At 37.8% G+C, this 22,330-nt stretch overlaps 1 protein-coding gene across 3 annotated transcripts; it reads left to right on the forward strand.

The window, feature by feature from the left end:
• Positions 1-11,689: 11,689 nt before the first annotated feature.
• LOC123447491 lies at positions 11,690-13,814 on the forward strand. Of its 3 annotated transcripts, none has more exons than XM_045124098.1 (5): positions 11,690-11,815; positions 11,905-11,945; positions 12,032-12,166; positions 13,157-13,229; positions 13,368-13,814. In XM_045124098.1, the coding sequence occupies exons 1-4, from the start codon at positions 11,750-11,752 to the stop codon at positions 13,194-13,196; spliced, it is 282 nt and encodes a 93-aa protein (XP_044980033.1). In that variant the 5' UTR covers positions 11,690-11,749; the 3' UTR covers positions 13,197-13,229; positions 13,368-13,814. The 3 variants fall into 3 exon arrangements, with proteins under 3 accessions (XP_044980033.1, XP_044980030.1, XP_044980032.1); XM_045124095.1 differs by having other exon boundaries at positions 11,704-11,819; XM_045124097.1 differs by lacking the exon at positions 11,905-11,945 and having other exon boundaries at positions 11,704-11,815.
• The last annotated feature ends 8,516 nt before the right edge of the window (positions 13,815-22,330 follow it).

Genomic DNA, 22,330 nt, shown 5'->3' on the forward strand with positions numbered 1-22,330 from the left:
ATCAGTAGTTTCAGAATCAAATTTTGTATTGTGACTATCCATGTTGATATTTCAATACTGATTTTAGTACTCAAAAAACAATACCATGATCACCCGACTCGGTTCTATATCACAAGTTTTTGTATTAAAGTTCTGTATTGTGATTATCAACGTTAATATTTCAACACTGATTTGAGTACTGAGACAAAACACCACCATCACCCGACTTATTTCCATATTAGTAGTTTTGATACTAAAAATAAGTATAGCTATTATCCACGTTAATATTTCAAGACTGATTTTAGTACTTAAAAATAGAACCACGATCACCCGACTGAGTTCTATATCACTAGTTTCCGTATTAAAACCCAATATTGCTATTCTGCACATTAATATTTCAATATTGATTTTAGTACTAAAAATTGGCCCCACAATCACATCACTCAGTTCTATACTTGAATATTAATTTCAGTACGACGATAACCTCACTCAGTTCCATATCGCTAATTTTGGTACTAAAATTCACTAATTCAGGGAAAAATATGGTATTGCCATTGTTCTCGTTAATATTTCAATACTGATTTCAGTATTGAAAAATAGCCCCACGATCACAGGAGTTTGTTCTATACTTCAGTATTGATTTGAGTACGACAATCACCTAACACGGTTCTATATCAGTAATTTTGGTACTAAAATGTAGTATTGAGAGTATGCACGTTAATATTTCGATACTGATTTCAGTACTAAAGAACACAACATGATCACCCAACTGAGTGTTATTCCAATAGTTTCGGAATTAAAATTTAGTATAGTGACTATCCATGTTACTATTTCAATGCTAATTTTAGTACTCAAAAAACAATACCACGGTCACCCAGCTCAGTTCTATATCGCAACTTTTTGTACTAAAATTCTTTATTGTGATTATCAATGTTAATATTTCGACACTGATTTCAGTACTGAAAGAAAATATCACCATCACCCGACGCAGTTCTATGTTAGTAGTTTTGATACTAAAAATAAGTATAGTGACCATCCACGTTAATATTTCAATACTGATTTCAGTACTCAAAAATAACACCACGATCACCCGACTTACTTCTATATCACAACTTTTGGTACGAAAATTCAATATTGCGATTATCCACGTTAATATTTCAATACTGATTTCAGTACTTCAAAATAGCACCATGATCAGCCGACATAGTTCTATTTCACTAGTTTCTGTATTAAAATCATGTATTGCTATTATCAACCTAAATATTTCAATATTGATTTCAGTACTAAAAAACAGCCCCATGATCACCTCACTCAATTCTGTACTCGAGTAGTGATTTCACTACAATTATCACCTCATTCAGTTCTATATCACTAATTTTGGTACTAAAACTCTTCGATACAAAAATTTGGTATTGCGAATGTTCACATTGATATTTCAATACTGATCTCAGTAATGAAAATAGTCCCGCGATCACTTGACTCAGTTCTATACTTCACTATTGATTTGAGTACGACAATCACGTGACATAGTTCTATATTAGTAATTTTGGTACTAGAATCTAGTAATGTGAGTATCCACGTTAATAGTTCGTTACTGATTTCAGTACTGAAAAACGATACCATGATCACCCAACAAAGTGATATATCAATAGTTTCGGAATTAAAATTTAGTATAGTGACTATCCATGCTAATATTTCAATACTTATTTTAATTAGTACTCAAAAAACAATATCATGATCACCCGAATCAGTTGTGTATCACAACTTTTTGTACTAAAGTTCTGTATTGTGATTATCAAAGTTAATATTTCAACACTGTTTTCAGTACTAAAAAACACCACCTTCACTCGACTCAGTTCTATATTAGTAATTCCTATACTAAAAGTAAGTATCGTGACCATCCACGTTAACATTTTAATACTAATTTTAGTACTCAAAAACAACACCACAATCACGTGACTTAGTTTTATATCACTACTTTTGGTTCTAAAATTCACAATAGCGATTATCCACGTGAATATTTCTATAGTAATTTTAGTACTTTAAAATAGAACCACGATCACCCGACTTAGTTCTATATAACTCAGGGTAAGCAGGAGGTGGCTCGGCTTGGCCGTGTGTGCTCCACGCAGCTGCCTCGCCTTCTGGTAGAAGGTTGAAGAAGGCGGTGCGCTGGCTAGGCTGGGCTGCCTAGTGGGCCGGCCACACAGCTAGGTAGGTGCAAGTTTCTTCTCTTCTTTTGTTTTTATTTCATTTTCTTTGTTGTTTTCTGACATTTGTTCTGGCTTAAAAAATATAACCATTTAATAAATCCTGAAAAAATTATTATGTGACATAAATGGAATTATCGAGTGCTACATAAAAGTTTTTAGAATTAATGGGATTATATTTTATATATTGCAAATATAATTCCATTTCAAATAATTGCTTAATGAATTCAAAAGTCCAAAATAAAAAAATTGTGTGTTTTTTAAAATATTGGTTCGCAATTTTACCTCATCCTAGTATTTTTCACAGAATAGTTGGAACATTTTCTTGGATCCATTTGAAGCAATTTTTATATTGCCTTTTGACAAAAAATTGAATTGTGAGGCTTGATCACTACCTCATTTCAAGTTCAAATTAAAAATAAGAGTGCATGCATGAATGCTTTGCAAGCAAAGGTATAACTAAGTTTGTGACATTTCAATTCTGAAAACAACACCGCGATCACCCGACTCGGTTCTATATCACTACTTTTGGTACTAAAATTCAGTATTGCGATTATCCACGTTAATATTTCAATAGTAATTTCAGTACTTTAAAATAGGATCACGATCACCCGACTCAGTTCTATATCACTAGTTTTCTTATTGAAATCCAGTATTTCTATTGTCTACCAAAATATTTCAAATCTGATTTCAGTAATAAAAACAGCCCCATGATCACCTCACTTAGTTCTATACTTCAGTACTAATTTGAGTATGACGATTACCTTACACAGTTCTATATCACTAGTTTTGGTACTAAAATTCACTAATTCGGTACAAAATTAGGTATTGCGATTCTTCATATTAATATTTCAGAACTGATTTCAGTACTGAAAAATAGCCCCATGATCACCGGTCTTAGTTCTATATTAGTAATTTCGGTACTAAAATCTAGGATTTTGAGTATCCATGTTAATATTTTGATACTAATTTCAGTACTCAAAAACAACACCATGATCACCCAACTCGTTGCTATATCAATAGTTTCGGAATTAAATTTTAGTATAGTGACTATCCATGTTAATATTTCAATAATATAGTGACCACCATCACCCGACAATCCATTGTTATTCAGTATTGCGTTTATCCATGTTAATATTTCAATAATGATTTCAGTACTTCAAAATAGCCCCACGATCACCACACTCAGTTCTATACTTCAGTATTTATTTGAGTACGACAATCACCTGACGCAGTTCTATATTAGTATTTTTGGCACTAAAATCTAGTATTGTGAGTATCCGCATTAATATTTCGATGCTGATTTCAGTACTGAAAAACAACACCATGAGCACCCAACTTAGTGCTATATCAATAGTTTCGGGATTAAAATTTAGTATAGTAACTATCCATGTTAATATTTAAATACTGATTTGAGTACTCAAAAACAATACCACGATCACCCGACTCGGATCTATATCACAACTTTTTGTACTAAAATTATGTATAGTGATTATCAACGTTAATATTTCAACAATGATTTTAGTACTAAAACAAAACACCACCATCAAGCGACTCAGTTCTACATTAGTAGTTTCGATACTAAAAGTAAGTATAGTGACCATCCACATTAATATATCAATACCAATTTCAGTACTAAAAAACAACACCATGATAATGCGACTCATTTCTATATGACTAATTTTGGTACTTAATTTCAGTACTGCAATTACCGATGTTAATATTTCAGTACTGAGTTCAGTGCTTCAAAATAGCACCACGATCACCCGACACATTTCTATATCACTAGTTTCTGTATTAAAATCCAGTATTGCTATTATCCACATAAATAATTCAAAACTGATTTCAGCAATGAAAAGGAGCCCCGCGATAACCTCACTTAGTTTTATACTTCAGTACTAATTTCTGTACCACGATCACTTTACACAGTTCTATATCACTAATTTCGGTAAAAAAATGCACTAATTCGGTACAAGATTTTGGTATTGCGGTTGTTCATATTAAAATTTCAGTACTAAAAAAATAGCCCCACGATCATCTGTCTCAATTCTATACTTCAGTATTGATTTGAGTACGACAATCACCTGACTCAGTTCTATATCAGTAATTTCGGTACTAAAATCTAGGATTTTGAGTATCCATGTTAATATTTCGATACTGTTTTCAGTACTGAAAAACAACACCTTGATCACCTAACTCATAGCTATATCAATAGTTTTAGAATTAAATTTTAGAATAGTGACTATCAATGTTAATATTTCAATACTTATTTTACTACTCAAAAGATAATACCATGATCACCCGACTTAGTTCTATATCACAACTTTTTGTACTAAAATTATGTATTGTGATTATCAACGTTAATATTTTAACACTGAATTCAGTACTGAAACAAAACCCACCATCACCCAACAGTGTTGTATTAGTAGTTTTGATACTTAGAATAAGTATAGTGACCATCCACGTTAATATTTCAATACTGATTCTGTACTGAGAAACAACACCACGATCACCCGAATTTGTTCTATATCACTACTTATGGTACTTAAATTCAGTATTGCGTTTATCCACTTCAATATTTCAGTACTGATTTGAGTACTTCAAAATAGCCCCACAGTCACCGGACTCAGTTCTATACTTTAGTATTGACTTGAGCACGATAATCACCTCACGCAGTTCTATATCAATACTTTTGGCACTAAAATCTAGTATTGTGAGTATCCACATTAATATTTCGATACTGATTACAGTACTGAAAAACAATACCATGATCACCCAACTCAGTGGTATATCAATAGTTTCGGCACTAAAATTTAGTATAGTGACTATCCATGTTAATATTTCAGTACCGATTTTAGTACTCAAAAACAATACCACGATCACCCGACTCAGTTCTATATCACAACTTTTTCTACTAAAATTCTCTATTGTGATTATCAACATTAATATTTCAACACTAATTTCAGTACCGAAACAAAACACCACCATCAACCAACTCAATTCTACATTAGTAGTATAGATACTAAAAATAAGTAGTGACAATCCACGTTAATATATCAATACAGATTTGGGTACTCAAAAACAACACCACGATCACCCGAGTGAGTTCTATATCACTTCTTTTGGTACTCAAATTCAATATTGCGATTATCCACGTTAATATTTAAATACTGATTTCAGTAATTCAGAATAGCACCACGATCACCCGACTCATTTCGGCATCACTAGTTTTCGTATTAAAATCCAGTATTTCTATTATCCACTTAAATATTTCAAAACTGATTCCAGTACAGAAAAACAGCCCCATGACCACTTTACTTAGTTCTATACTTCAGTACTGATTTCAGTACGACGATCACCTCACTCAGTTCTGTATCACTAATTTCGGTACTAAAATCACTAATTCGGTAAAGAAAATTGTATTGCGATTGGTCACATTAATATTTCAATACTGATTTCAGTACTCAAATATAGCCCCACGGTCACCGGTCTCAATTCTATACTTCAGTATTGATTTGAGTACGACAATCACCTGACTCAGTTCTGTATCAGTCATTTCGGTACTAAAAACTATTATTTTGAGTATCCATGTTAATATTTTGATACTGATTTCAGTACTGAAAAACAACACCATGATCACCCGACTCAGTGCTATATTAATAGTTCCGGAAATAAATTTTAGTATAGTGACTATGATGTTACTATTTCAATACTGATTTTAGTACTCAAAAAATAATACCATGATCACCCAACTCAGTTCTGTATCACAACTTTGTTGTACTAAAAATTTGTATTGTGATCATCAATGCTAATATTTCAACACTGATTTTAGTACTGAAAAAAACACCACCCTCAATCGACTCAGGGTTATATCAATAATTTCAATACTAAAAATAAGTATAGTGACTATCCATGTTATTATTTCAATACTGATTTTAGTCCTCAAAAACAACACCACGATCACCCAACTCAGTTCTGTATCACTACTTTGGTACTCAAATTCAGTATTGGGATTATCCACCTTAATATTTCAGTACTAATTTCGGTACTTCAAAATAGCACCACGATCACCTGACTCAGTTCTATATCACTAGTTTCCGAATTAAAATCCAGTATTGCTATTATCCACCTAAATATTGCAATACTGCTTTCAGTACTGAAAATAGCCCCACGATCATTGGACTTAGTTGTATACTTAAGTACTGATTTCAGTACAACGATCACCTAACTCTGGTTTATATCACTAATTTTAATACTAAAATTAACTAATTTTGTACAAAATTTCAGAATTTCCATTATTCTGTGTAACATTTCAGTACTAATTTCAATACTGAAAAACAGCCCCAGGATGACCTGACTCACTTCTATACTCCAATACTGATTTCAGTACGACAATGACCTGACTCAGTTCTATATTAGTAATTTCGGTACTAAAATTTTGTATATTATCCTCGTTAGTATTTCAAAATAGATTTTAGTACTCAAAAACAACACCACGATCACCCCACTAAGTTCAATATCACTACTTTTTCTACTAAAATTTAGTATTGCGATTATCCACATTAATATTTAAATACTAATTGCCATACTGAAAAACAACAGCACGATCACCCGACTCAGTTGAGTATGAATAGTTTGTGTACTAAAATTCAGCATATTGATCATCCACATTAATATTTCAATACTGATTCCAGTAGTCAAAAATAGCGCCACGATCACCCTACTTATTTCTATATCACTATTTTTTGGACTAAAATTCAGTATTGTGATTATCCCTGTTAATATTTCAACACGAATTACGATACCGAAAAACAACACCACGATCACCCAACTCAGTTTTGTATAAGTTGTTCTAGTGCTAAAATTCAGTATTATTTTCCATGTTAATATTTCAATACTGATTTTAGTACACAAAAACAACACCACGATCACCCGACGCGGTTCTATATCACTACGCTGGAACTAAAATTCAGTATTGTGATTATTAATGTTAATATTTGAATACTGATTTCAGTATTTCATAATAGCACCACGATCACCCGACTCAGTTATATATCACTAGTTTCCGTATTATAATCCAGTATTGCTATTATCCACCTAAATATTTCAAAACTGATTTCATTACTGAAAAACAGCCCCACGATCACCTAAATATTTCAAAACTGATTTCAGTTCTATACTTCAATATTGATTTGAGTACGACAATAACCTAACGCAGTTCTATATCAGTAATTTTGGTACTAAAATCTAGTATTGTGAGTATCCACATTAATATTTTAATACTGATTTCAGTACAGAAAAACAACACCTTGATCTCCCAACTGAATGATATATCAATAGTTTTGTAAGTAAAATTTAGTATTACTACCCATGTTAATATTTCAATACTGATTTTAGTACTCAAAAATCAATACCATGATCACTCAACTCAGTTATATATCACAACTTTTTGTACTAAAATTTAGTATTGTGATTATCAACGTTAATATTTCAACACTAATTTCAATAGTGAAACAAAACACCACCATCACCCGACTCAGTTCTATATTACTAGGCTTGTTACTAAAAAAAATATAGTGACCATCCACATTAATATTTGTATATTAATTTCAGTACTCAAAAACAACAACACGATCACCCGACTCAATTCTATATCACTACTTTTGGTACTAAAACTCAGTATTGCGATTATCCACATTAATATTTCAATACTGGTTTCAGTACTTAAAAATAGCACCACGATCAGCCGACTCAGTTCTATATCTCTAGTTTCCGTATTAAAATCTTGTATTGCTATTATGAACCTAAATATTTCAATACTGAATTCAGTACTGAAAAACAGCCCATGATCACCTCACTCAGTTCTATACTCCAGTATTATTTCAGTACAACCATCACTTCACTTAGTTCTATATCACTAATTTCGTTACTAAAACTAACTAATTCGGTACAAAAATTTGGTATTGCGATTGTTCGCATTGATATTTCGATACTGATTTCATTAATGAAAATTGCCCCACGATCACTGGACTCAGTTCTATACTTCAGTATTGATTTGAGTACGACAATCACATGACGCAGTTCTATATCAGTAATTTTGGTACTAGAATCTAGTAATGTGAGTATCCACCTTAATATTTCGATATTGATTTCAGTACCGAAGAACAACACCATGGTCACCCAACAAAGTGATATATCAGTAGTTTCAGAATCAAATTTTGTATCATGACTATCCATGTTGATATTTCAATACTGATTTTAGTACTAAAAAAACAATACCATGATCACCCGACTCGGTTCTATATCACAAGTTTTTGTATTAAAGTTATGTATTGTGATTATCAACGTTAATATTTCAACACTGATTTGAGTACTGAGACAAAACACCACCATCACCCGACTCAGTTCCATATTACTAGTTTTGATACTAAAAATAAGTATAGCAATTATCCACGTTAATATTTCAAGACTGATTTTAGTACTTAAAAATAGAACCACGATCACCCGACTGAGTTCTATATCACTAGTTTCCGTATTAAAACCCAATATTGCTATTCTGCACATTAATATTTCAATATTGATTTTAGTACTAAAAATTGGCCCCACAATCACATCACTCAGTTCTATACTTGAATATTGATTTCAGTACAACGATAACCTCACTCAGTTCCATATCGCTAATTTTGGTACTAAAATTCACTAATTCAGAGAAAAATATGGTATTGCCATTGTTCTCGTTAATATTTCAATACTGATTTCAGTATTGAAAAATAGCCCCACGATCACAGGAGTTTGTTCTATACTTCAGTATTGATTTGAGTACGACAATCACCTAACACGGTTCTATATCAGTAATTTTGGTACTAAAATGTAGTATTGAGAGTATGCACGTTAATATTTCGATACTGATTTCAGTACTAAAGAACAACAACATGATCACCCAACTGAGTGTTATTCCAATAGTTTCGGAATTAAAATTTAGTATAGTGACTATCCATGTTACTATTTCAATGCTAATTTTAGTACTCAAAAAACAATACCACGGTCACCCGGCTCAGTTCTATATCACAACTTTTTGTACTAAAATTCTTTATTGTGATTATCAATGTTAATATTTCGACACTGATTTCAGTACTGAAAGAAAATGTCACCATCACCCGACGCAGTTCTATGTTAGTAGTTTTGATACTAAAAATAAGTATAGTGACCATCCACGTTAATATTTCAATACTGATTTCAGTACTCAAAAATAATACCACGATCACCCGACTTACTTCTATATCACAACTTTTGGTACGAAAATTCAGTATTGCGATTATCCACGTTAATATTTCAATACTGATTTCAGTACTTCAAAATAGCACCACGATTAGCCGACATAGTTCTATTTCACTAGTTTCTGTATTAAAATCATGTATTGCTATTATCAGCCTAAATATTTTAATATTGATTTCAGTACTAAAAAACAGCCCCATGATCACCTCACTCAATTCTATACTCGAGTAGTGATTTCACTACAATTATCACCTCACTCAGTTCTATATCACTAATTTTGGTACTAAAACTCACTAATTCGATACAAAATTTGGTATTGCGAATGTTCACATTGATATTTCAATACTGATTTCAGTAATGAAAATAGTCCCGCGATCACTTGACTCAGTTCTATACTTCAGTATTGATTTGAGTACGACAATCACGTGTCACAGTTCTATATTAGTAATTTTGGTACTAGAATCTAGTAATGTGAGTATCCACGTTAATAGTTCGTTACTGATTTCAGTACTGAAAAACGATACCATGATCACCCAACAAAGTGATATATCAATAGTTTCGGAATTAAAATTTAGTATAGTGACTATCCATGCTAATATTTCAATACTTATTTTAATTAGTACTCAAAAAACAATATCATGATCACCCGAATCAGTTGTGTATCACAACTTTTTGTACTAAAGTTCTGTATTGTGATTATCAAAGTTAATATTTCAACACTGTTTTCAGTACTAAAAAACACCACCTTCACTCGACTCAGTTCTATATTAGTAGTTCCGATACTAAAAGTAAGTATCGTGACCATCCAGGTTAACATTTTAATACTAATTTTTGTACTCAAAAACAACACCACAATCACGTGACTTAGTTCTATATCACTATTTTTGGTTCTAAAATTCACAATAGCGATTATCCACGTGAATATTTCTATAGTAATTTTAGTACTTTAAAATAGAACCACGATCACCCGACTTAGTTCTATATAACTAGTTTATGTATTAAAATCCAGTACTTGATATTCTGCGCATAAATATTTCAATACTAATTTCTCTACTAAAAAATTGCACAATGTAACTTCCATATTGCACCTTTCTTCTCCCTCTCATTTCAACCAGAGCACCTTTGCACAAGCTTAGCAAATCGAGGCCTAAAGGAAAGCATGTGCTCACAACCCATGAATACTTCCTATTCCACAATGTAACTTCCATATTGCATAAACATGACTGCCAACTAAAAAAATAAAGCACCTTCCTTCTCCCGCTCATTTCAACCAAAAGATATTCTTTGCACAAGCTTAAACAATAGTAAATCAAGGCCAAGCAAACATCAATATCCTAACTAACCCAAGATCAAATTCGGCACAGCCACTCGCTCAGAGCAGAGGAGGGATGTGAGGTACAATTGCTTACATTGGAGGTTTGTAGGCGATGCAGCGGTCCCTGTGTGTGGCAGAGAGGAGCCGTCGGAGATGGACAAAAGGCTGGAAATAAAACCCTAGCCACGTCGAGCGTCGGAGACAAGGAACGACGGAGATCTAGCTGTAGTCGTGAGTGTGCGTGCCGCGGCGGAGGCGACCGATGGGTGGATGTAGACCGATGGGGATCGAGGGAGAGGGAGACGATAGAATCAAGACGGCGACGGGTACGGGGTCGAGGGAGATAGAATTGGGGGCGGTGGCGGGTGCGGGTGCAGATGCGGTTAAGCTTAGGAGGGCTGTGATAGCGTGCGGCGAGCGCAAATAAGAGCCTGTCACTGCTAATTTTAGAAAACAATTTGTCATGACACTGAAAATTGAACTGCGGGTAATTACTATTGCCCGCCACTGGTAACCGAAAATTCAACATTTAGATTTTTTAAAGCAAAACAATGGTCATATGAGATTCCCACTTTTTAAAAAAAATTGCTCCCTCCGTTCATAAATATAAGTCTTTTTAAAGATTTTATTGGAAGACTACATAGGAACAAAATGGATGAATCTATACTCTAAAATATATATATATACATCTCGTATGTAGTCCCTATTAAAATCTCTACAAAAACTTATATTTAGAAACGGAGGGAGGATATTAAGAAATTGAACACAGGTCCACATAATTGTTTTTGTTTAAGGGGAAGCTTTGGCCCAGCTGACACTAGAGAGAGCCGAATGGCATCACTTGTTTGGGCTTTAGGCAGTGGAGCCCATCAGAGCGTATAATGGCCTGGCCCAGCGATATACCGCAGAAGAAGAGGAAAGAAGTGGAGCACAAACCCTCGACAAGCCGGCGGCGAGAGGGCGGAGCGCAATGCCGCTGCGATTCCTCGGCCGGATCTGCGGCGACGCCGTCGGATCGGCGGCGCGGAGGTTCCACGTAAGTAAGCCGCCCCTTCTCCCTCTCCCTCTCCCTCTCCTGGCGCGCGCTGCATGCTGGACGGATTAATCGATCGACACGACCTGCAGAGAAACCTCGGCGACGAGATGCGGGAATTCGCCCAGCACAGGTTCTTTGATTGGTCTTTGGTTTCACCGGGCATCCGCCCTTGTTGATCCGGCTCAAATGCAGAAATCTCGTTCCATCGTGTCGCAGGTGGTTCGTCCAGCTCCGCGCGGAGAGGGATTTCTACGCCGGGGTCTGCAGCGAGGCCGCCGGCTCCGCGCGGAGGCTGCGGAACAACATCGAGCGCGACGCCGAGAGACTCGGCCGCGGCCTCTGGGAGCAAAAGTTCGTTTCCTAGCTACTCCATGGATGTTAATTATTACCAAGTTTTAATCACCTCTTCCACTGATGATGCTTTGATTTCGTCACAACACCCAAGATATATGCAGCATAGTACTACATCACTTCATTACATGGAAGAAACCATTTCAAGTATAAGCCTTTAATTCGGCTCCTCTTCTCTTCTCTTCTGTTCAATGTGGTGACATTGCAGTCAAACTGGACTGGGTTCAGTTTTGCCAAACATACTTGAATCAATCGTGTAGGTGTGCTGCCTGTAGCTATGGAAATTGTGTTGTTCACACTGCGGTCGTTGGAAGCTTCAGGTTGGATTTACTCCTTCCGACCCTAAATATAAGTCTTTTTAAAGTTTCCACTACGAACTACATATGGAGCAAAATGAGTGAATCTACACTCTAAAGTATGTCGATATATAGATCCGTATGTAGTTCATAGTGCAATCTTTAAAAAGATTTATATTTAGGAATGGAGGGGGTATTAAACATTTTTGATAAATCTGAATGGGGCTGTCCTAACTAGTATTTGCGGCAGTAGAATTAGAAATTTAGCGTGATTAGATTTTTCTGTAATTTACTAACCTGATTGGATTCCTCAATACAACGTCCGACAATCATATTGTTATCGTTGAAATTTCAAATCTAATCATTAACAACATATATAGCCTCATCAGATCAGAGATACCTGCTGGTCAATTGAACAAATTTGTAATGCCATTTTAAAAACTGGCTCTAGGTTGTTCTTCCTGTCAATCTCTTCTGAGTTCTGACTATTATCAATCTAATCAATGGCCACCCTTGACAATCAACTATAGTGGAGGCTGGTACAAGAGGCTAATAGCTGATATGTTAATTTCAGTTACAATAAGATCAGCTAGTACTAATTTGTTATGATGTCAGTTGACAGCAATGACAAATTAGTACAGTTGTGCTCCTAGCTAGTTTCGAATTTACTCAAGTTTTGACCCTTTATTTGCAGGAAAAAAATCTTGGATGCCTACCTTGCCTTGAGCGAGTAAATTATGTTCTCAAATTTCCAGCGGAGCCAGCAGGTACGGTATTAGTCTGCTGGCCATGGATATCTATGTATTCATTTGGCATCGCTAGCTTCTGTCACCTAATTAACCGCAAAAACAGATCAATGAGTGTTTCTTCCGGCCGTCCTGCTCAAAAATCGTAATCAATTGCAGCCATAGATGAGTTTGCTGCTGAGAAAGCCTTGAAAGAGGATGCCATGAAGTGGAGGTTCGAGGAGCTGTGGATTATCGAGCACGGCAGTAAGTACAAGCACAATGAGTGGAGGAAGGCGTGGCTCTATGACAAGTACAAGAAATGCGCCCAGGATGTCGACAAGCGCAACACGGAGGGCGGGGGAGCCGCCTTCGGGACAGACCAGTTCTGGGACGAAACCGAGCAGGAGTTCCGCTCACGCAGGCACCGCGAGCTGGAAGATTGATACTGCGGTATGCGGCTTGCTCTCCGTGGCACCGATGCATGGGTCACTGATGTGGAGAGGACACACAGTTGCTGTGATAAACTAATTAGCGCTTGCGGTAGTAGGTGACCCTGCCATGACGAAGAATTTTGCAAGTTGTATGTATGGACAACTAGCATATGGAATTAGCATCTTTAACGTATGTGTTAATCTCTAGGTCTGGGTTATCTGATGTTCATTGCTAATTTGTGCTTAATATATCTTTAGATCATTGTGCAGTACGCCTGCATTGCTAATGTGCTTAATTAATCTTTAGATCATTGTGGGACGGAGGGGTTATTTTTGAAAATGATTACATATATACCCCTCCTTGCAGCTGTTAATTCCGCCTTAAACAGAAAGCAAAGCGTTCCTGGATGCCGTGAAGGAAGAAGTAGCTAGCAGAGTTCCAGTCTTCCGGAAACATGATCACGACTAGTATACTTTATATGTCAAGGTTGCTTTGTACAATGGTGAAGTGATGAATCTACACAGATTAAGTTCAACAACTCTTTCAACAGGCATAACTCACTGCACCCCATATACTCCCTCCGTTCCTAAATATAAGACCTTTTAGAGATTGCACTATAAACTACATACGGATATACATAGACATATTTTAGAGTATAGATTCATTCATTTTGCTCTGTATGTAGTCTTCTAGTGAAATCCTTAAAAGGTCTTATATTTTGGAACGGAGGGAGTATAAGTCTTTTTAGAGGTTTCATTAAGGGACTACATACGAATATATATAAACATATTTTAAAGTATAGATTTACTCATTTCGTTCCGTATGTAGTTCCCTAGTGAAATTTCTAAAAAAAAAAAGTTATATTTAGAGACGGAGGGAGTACTAAATAGTATGGTATATGCACCAATTAATCAGAGGGGAGGATGGGCATGCATCATTCATTTCCAGCAGAGGGTGACGTTGATGCTGAGGCCTTGGAGGGTGGCGTTGAGGGTGAGGGGGTCGTACACCACCGGCCCGCCCAGCAGCTTGGCGTCGCACACCTGCAGCCGCAGCTGCGGCTTGTACACCACGGCGCCGTAGAGGGCGCCGACGGCGAGGAGCAGCAACACCGCCGCCAGCATCGCCCACCAAAAGCTCTGCCGCTCGCCGTCGCGCCTCCCTGCTGCACCCCTCATCTCAGCCGATCGAATCGATTGGGTACTTACCAGCTGTGGTATCTGCTCTGTATGCGAAATGCGATGCAGCAACATACATATATATGGCCCGGGCATCTGTCATCGATCTATATATATCTGGTTGTTGTGGCGTGAGGTAATTGAGGTGCTTCGCTTCGCTTGGGATGGGATCTTCTCTTTGCTTGGATGGCGGCCTACCAGCCATATATGTCGATCGTCACGTCACTCCTGCACCCATGCATCCATGCATGACCCAGAGATTACCGAATGAGACGGCACAAGGATTCATAGTGCAAGAGCAAAAGATGGTGTGTGCCTTGCTAGCTAGGGGAAGTGACATGCATGACCAAGTACGTAATCCTTCGTTGAAGTCTCCAAGCCACGTAGAGCACCAACCTGCCTACTCTCCAAGCAAAGAACTGGATACGTGTGTGTACTACGTCCCCATTAAATGGATTAAAATTTGGCCAAAATTTACAAGCCACGTCTTCTGCTTGGTGTTTCAGTTTTTATAGTATTTCTCAACTTTACGTGAATAGATCGACATATATAATCTCATCTTATATACTCCATTCGTTCTTAAATATAAGTCTTTTAAGAGATTTCACTAAGAGTCTACATACGGAGCAAAATGGATGAATCTATACTCTAAAGCATGTCTATATACATCTGTATGTAGTCTACTAATGAAATCTGTAAAAAGACTAATATTTAGAAACAAAGGGAGTACTTAAATAGCTCATCCCCATTATCTTCAGGGCCGTCTCCAAAAAATTTGAGGCCCCGGTGCAAATTCAAGATGGGCCCCTATAATTAAAATAATAGCATGTGTGTAGTAGCGTCCTAAGTGGCGAAGGGGGCAAAGAAGTAGTGGCGAAGGAAAAATATTTTTTTTAGTATGGCAAAATTGATAGAATGATTTTTTAAAATATGCTCATAATTAAAGTATACAACACAAAATGTAATCAACATAACTAAACTATAATACGTTCTTTTCAGAAGAAAACAACTATAATTTGCTCATATTATCATTAATTTGATATCACCAGTTTATGAAATTACAGAACTATCTTTTTGACAGGTAAAAGACTTTATTTCTCATAGAATGGTCATATTATTTACAACAAAGAAGAGAAATAAAATCTGAGGTAGAATTCTCCCACAGTCCAGACGATCGGCTATCGAATGAATGTCTAGCTAAACTATGAGCAACTTGATTCGCTTTCCGAAAACAATATTTATAGCATTTTTTTGTAAAATCCATAGCCATCAGCTTAAACTCTAGAACCACAGCCACATTAGTTCCAAGATAGTCATCCATTGATTGCATTGCTTCCACCACGGCCACGCAATCAGATTCAATTTCAACACTAATGCAACCAATCTTTGCTGCGAGATATAACCCGTTCCTGATGGCCTGAAGCTCAGCTGATCCAGCATCGCGGACGTGTGGGAGAAACCAGTTTACCGATGCAACAAAGTCACCATGGTTTGTCGATGAAAACTACAGAACTAACCTGTCAAAGAAAGAAGAATCAATCCATCTGCTCCTTCCGTTGTTCATTTCCTATAGGACATGTACACATCGCAAACACATCCGCGAATACACGGCACATCAGACCTTTTGAGTTTTGAGTGAGCAGTTGACCTTCAATCTTTGTTGTTTCTTTACGTGACATATTATGAATAGTAGTTTTTCCAATCCAAAACCTCACACACTTGTATGCGTGCCGCTCTTGTCTCCTGCCGCTCTGCCGGCTTGCCCTTCATATGCTAGCTAGGACCATATACCCGCGAAGGAAGCCCGAGCATCCCTGCAAGCACATCCCGGATCAATCCCAACCTCTCCTACCGGAAGCAAAAGCTCAGTTCCGCCATGGGCCCGATCTGACCCGCCCGAACACGAACCCTTGATTTTGGCCCATCCCCAAAACGCGTGCGGCCAGCAACATTGGCACCTGCCCAGCCCCGCGCACCGTCGGACCAGATCCAGAAGAAGGAGGCCGACACCGCAGCCCTGCGCAGCATGAAGGAGCCTGGCCGCTGCGCCACCACAGCCCCGCCCAACGCGCTCCGCCACCCAACTCCGGTGCTGCGTAGGCCGAGCCCGCCCCTGAGGCAGAGCACCACCGCCGCCCGTAGCCCCTGCCACCGGAGGAGAAGCAGAGGCCACCGGCTCCTATATCGGCGGACCGCGCCGCCCGCCGGGCATATGCGGCCGTTGTTCCCTTACGTGCGCTTAGATTGAATCATAGTAATTGCTTGCAACGTTTAGCTTAGGGTGGACAACCCACTGATTTTTTTAGGGGACAATATACTTATTTCGATTGTATGGTGTTGTTTGATCATGGTAAATTGTCAAAATCGAACTTCCTTATTTGTATCCTCAATTTTAAAATAATATAAGTCAAAATAGAACTTCCTTACTTGTACTTTCTTGATTTTAAAATAATATAATATGTATTAAATTATAGGAAAAAATAAACTTCTTGCTTTTTTGTGAAGCTCAATGGCCATGTATATTAAAAAAATCATACCCTTACAAAAAGCAACTCCACCAGAAATAGAAATTGTAGTCTTCTTTTCTAAGGGCATGCTACGTGTTAGCCGATGGATTTTTTTAAAATATTTGTCGGTTCGTGAATCGTTTGATCTCACGCATTGAACGACCAAGCAACTTCCTTCACTTTTGCAGTTAGGTCTTGTTGCAGCTTTTCCTGTAACTAGGATCATGTTGTACATTTTTTTTCACAACTAAGGTCTTGTTGCAGTTTTTTTTTTTTTTTTTTTGCAACTGAGATCCCGTTGCAGAATTTTTTTGCAAACGAGATTATGTTGTAGATTTTTTTTGTAACTAAGATTATGTTACCGAAGTGTCGCATCATTGTACTATCGTATTCCAAGGATTCAGATCTTGCAACAGAGCCGTTGTTGAGATGAGAGATTGCGACAACATGCGACTTACAAAAACTTATGGTGAGGACAATGAGGCACGTGGTGTGCAGAGAATAGGGCGGACGTCAGCCTGTGATTCGTCCGATGATTTATAACGCTTTCCTTTTTATTTATAAGCTAAAATGAAAATAGAAACTGCAGCACTAAGATCCTTGGAGAGGCCGCCGCTGCTACAGCCCCAGGCGTGGCCCAACGAGTAAATATTTTTGAATATCTCCTTTAAAGAGGCCTAGCCCCAGACGGTGAGCAGGTCAGCCCAAAAACCTTGTCACGTTCTCAGCCCAGCTGAGCTCAGGAAGCCATGTTGGTGTGTTGCGCGATCCTTTCGCCCACTGCACTCGTTCGTTTGCTGCGCCGCCCCACGCGTTTCTCCTAGGCGACAGATCCAGAGCTCCGCCTGAAGCTCGTCGCCTCGCCGGAGCAGCCCCCCTCCCCTTCATCAGGTTCCAAGCCAGCTCCTGTCAGGCTCCTCCATCTCCACAACCGGCTGGACAGGTAATCCCCCTAGCATTCCCTCCGTAAAGAAATTACTGATCTATAAACGTTTCTATATTTCCTTACACAAGGAGTATCGATTATTATTATTTCAGTTCCTCTGTATCAGCGGAAACCAATGAATCGCTCCATCTCGGGAAAAAAAACCCGATGAAACCAATGAATTGTTGATGTTAAACTGTATTACGTCCGTATCTGAACAAATCTAAGATAAATAAAACGAAAAAGGGTTTTCCATATTTTATATTATATAAAGCAATCTGCATCAACATCCGACCACATCAACGGTTCAAGGTTCGAACGAAAGAATCAAGTGCAAATCTAAGATAAATAGTATATATGGGTCATACAGAGTGCTTTAGTCTATTTTGTTTTACTATGATTCGTTTGCAATGATGCACTTTGTTAAATTGATCACATGTCTGCGGAATTTGTTATTTTGTGGTAATGAGGAATTCATATTCCTTATTTGTAATGTGAATTTGTGGTGTACTTGTAGGATCCATTGGCATGTGGTGGTATTTGACGTTATTTATAGCCTCTTAGTTTTACCCCTAGGCTTTTGAGAAATCCTGCCTCCGCATCTGCCGGCAGGGCGCCGTGAGCCATGCTTGATGTCACGACTGGAACTTTGCATCATCGCCGGAGATAGCAAGATTTTGAATCCACTCAGCCAGAAGTTGTCGGGTCATGTCGTAGAGCTAGGACTTGCTAAGTATCGATGAACTATGAGTTCGACGGAGGAGGATAGGGAGTTGATTGATGGCATGGACTAACGTCTGGAATCAATTCCAACATTCAGAGTCATGCTAATATTTTGGTCGCTGCTTCAAACTATGCGCCCCAACTTTACAAGAATAATTGATCATTAGCAATTTATAATCTGATTTTATCTGGGGTAGGGTAGATTGTGAGTTTTTAATAATCTGTCTATCTAGTTTTTATAATCTATAACATAATCTATCCCATTTGAAGACAGTACAGATTATAGAAACTGGATTATCATAATCTAAATAGTTTCAGACAAGGCCTAATTCAAGTGCTTTTGGGGTGTGACTATTGTGCGTGTCCGAGTTCGAGTTGGTATTGATTTCGCCACTCATCGGACTGTGATGGGAGCTGCTCATCTTTCTTGTATCTTACCCTCTACCTTCTACTCCCTTTGTTTCTAAATATAAAACATTTTACAGATTTTAATAGGAATGTATAGAGTAAAATGAGTGAATAGTGTATACATATTAAAATATCTAAAATATCTGAAATGACCTATATTTAAAAATGGAGGAAGTATAAAGCTAAGACACTTAATTGGTGTGCTCTTGGAAAAAATAGCGCCGGCAATTCCTTCGCCAAAATATTGGTGCACCCAGATTTGGCGGGACTGTCCATGGGCATAATCCACTTTTGTAAAAAGTAAATATAAGAAAGACGAACAACTTATTCTGGTAACTAAGTAATTTGTTAAAAGAGGGTGGTCGCATTTTTCTGGATTTCTTCTAAAGTGATGTGTGTTTTGTGAGAGGTATTGTTTCAGTCGAAAACGAAGACGTTTATGAAGACTTCATTAATCTTAAGAGGATGTGTCAGCACAATCTCTAGAAGGTGCTTATAGTGGTATAGGGTGTGCGTATGTGTCTATAGGGATGATTGCATGCATGTAAGTCTGTGTCTGTACTATGTTTAAAAAATGAAATAAACTCTAGTAAATAAATCAATGCCTTAAGTAATTATTAATGCCACATTCCGTTGTCCTGGAGTATAAGTAATATATGCAAAGATGTTGCAAAGTCATTTTGCATGTTAGAGCATCTCTAGCAGATTCCGTATGAAGCCAACCTGCAAAACTCGTTTACGGTTCGCGGAAAAATGGTTTTGCGGATCGGCGCTGGCGCGGATAAAGTCAGACCCTGTAAAACGAATTCATTAAAAAGGATATTCGCAGAGGATGCTCTTTTACGGGTGGGCAATGTGGGGTCTGCTCGGACGATGCCGCGTCGACCCGCAAATCAAAAACCCCCAATAAGAGAATTTGACAGCGATTCCGACAAATGAGTTCAAATTCAAACAATAAACATAGTTCGCGTGCAAAATGAAAACATAATTTTAAAAGACAAATATAAAAGGACTTCATGCATCTTGGTCGCTCTTCACTCCGCATCATCCCGCCGCGTGTGCCTTTTCGACGTGGATAACCGGATTGCCGTACTGCATGACAACGTTGCCCTGTCGCTTGCGGGCAGGCACGTTGGTGCCTTGCGCGATACCGGGGGCGACATGGCCGACGACGGGATCCGTCAGAGGGGATTGCGCGTGTGACCTCCACGTTGACGTGGGACGGCTGGGAGGCTTTCATGGCGGCGAAGAATGGCAGGGAAGATGGTCCGGAGCGCGCGGTGGCGGGGCAATGGCTGCCGAGGAGGGGGGGGGAGCGGGGAACGGCCGTGCGGAAATTTTCCTCATGTCAAATCTGTTGCGGAGAGGGGGGCGATCGAGCTCGGGTCAGCCTCCCACCTCGTGAATCTGAAGGTTCAGGGTAAATTTTTGCCGTCCGCAAATTCTTTTACGGGTCGAACGCGTTTATGGGGTATGGTTGGACAACATTTTTTACATCGACCCGTGTTCTAATAATTATTTTACGGATGGGGACATTATATATACGAGTATGCATGCTAGATATGCTCTTTTATGTTTTGTGCAAAGACCACCGCACAAGGTGGGTCTTGCTGAGTAGCTAATACAATTTCTGATTGATCAGCACGCGTATTCTGACTTTTACATACTTGGATATACATACATATAAATAAAATAAAATCAAAGGGAAAGTCAAGCGGCCGGTTAGCGTATGTATACGGTAGGTGCCAACGATTGATCGAATCCGATGCCAGGCGATAGGTACCGGAGCTGCAGAATACATATATATATATATATATATATATATATATATATATATATATATATATATATATATATTTACAAAAGACCACGATCTTCCGTCGGTCTAGAGCTATCTTACCTACTTGATGATTGGATTTGTTTAGATCCATCTTAACAACTTGATGACTATTCATTCTGTACGCGTTCTCACGACCGTCGCGTGGTTATCTCATTTCCTTTTTTACATGATATATCTAGCAGGCGTAGGCTCTAAGTAATTTTCATCTTTTTATTGTGCACAATAGTTAAACATAAATCTCCTGAATTTAGAATTTGATGGACGTTTGGCTAGGCGAAGAAGAAGGGCCATGGACCGTTGGATCTGCATCCGATGTTCCAAACGAATCGACTGACCCTAATTGTGTTTTCTGTCGAATCAAATGTAGCCGTGCCGTTTATTGTGCAAGCAAGTCAGAGCATGTATGCATGCTTTTATTTTTACTCTCTCCGTTCCTAAACATAAATTTGTTTAAACATTTCATTACAAATTACATATGAATGTATACAAACATATTTTAAATGTAAATTAATTCATTTTCTTTTGTATATAGTCTGTAATAAATTTTAAAAAAAAATATATTTAGAAACGTAAGGAGTATGACTGATGAACTAGCCGGCGTCAAAAAGAAACAGAGAGAACTGAAGCCGCGTAGCGTACGAAACTGCGTGCTAATGTCAGTTAGCAAAAATAATACCGAGCTCATTAATTTAGACTAGATGTCGATCTTGAGCATATTCGATATGCATGTATGTTAATTTACTACTCCCTCCGTTTCTAAATATAGGTCTTTGTAGAGATTCCATCAGTAGACTACATACGGATGTATATAGACATACTTTAGAGTACAGATTCATTCATTTTACTTCGTATGTAGACTTCTAGTGAAATCTCTTAAAAGACTTATATTTAAGAACGGAGTGAGTAGAAAGAAACATGTAACAAGATAATATATTGTCTTTTACAAAAGGACGGTAGTACGTTGATTATAAAAATACTCTTGACCGACAGGTAGCTAGCTAGCGAGAGGACGCGTGCATTGCAATTGCATGGTCTCCTTCCTTTGTTCACACTGCTTCCTTGCTACGCGCATCGATCCACCATGCATGCCTCTCTATCTATCTATATAGAGCCCCTATGCTTTTCAT

Source organism: Hordeum vulgare, chromosome 4H (genome assembly GCF_904849725.1).
Source record: "Hordeum vulgare subsp. vulgare chromosome 4H, MorexV3_pseudomolecules_assembly, whole genome shotgun sequence".
NCBI classification, from domain to species: Eukaryota; Viridiplantae; Streptophyta; class Magnoliopsida; order Poales; family Poaceae; genus Hordeum; species Hordeum vulgare.

Coding starts and splice junctions, on each gene's coding strand:
- LOC123447491 (XM_045124095.1), top strand. CDS start 11,750: ATGCCGCTGCGATTCCTCGGCCGGATCTGCGGCGACGCCGTCGGATCG. Junction 11,946..12,031: donor CGGGAATTCGCCCAGCACAG/GTTCTTTGATTG, acceptor ATCGTGTCGCAG/GTGGTTCGTCCAGCTCCGCG. Junction 12,167..13,156: donor CGCGGCCTCTGGGAGCAAAA/GTTCGTTTCCTA, acceptor CTTTATTTGCAG/GAAAAAAATCTTGGATGCCT.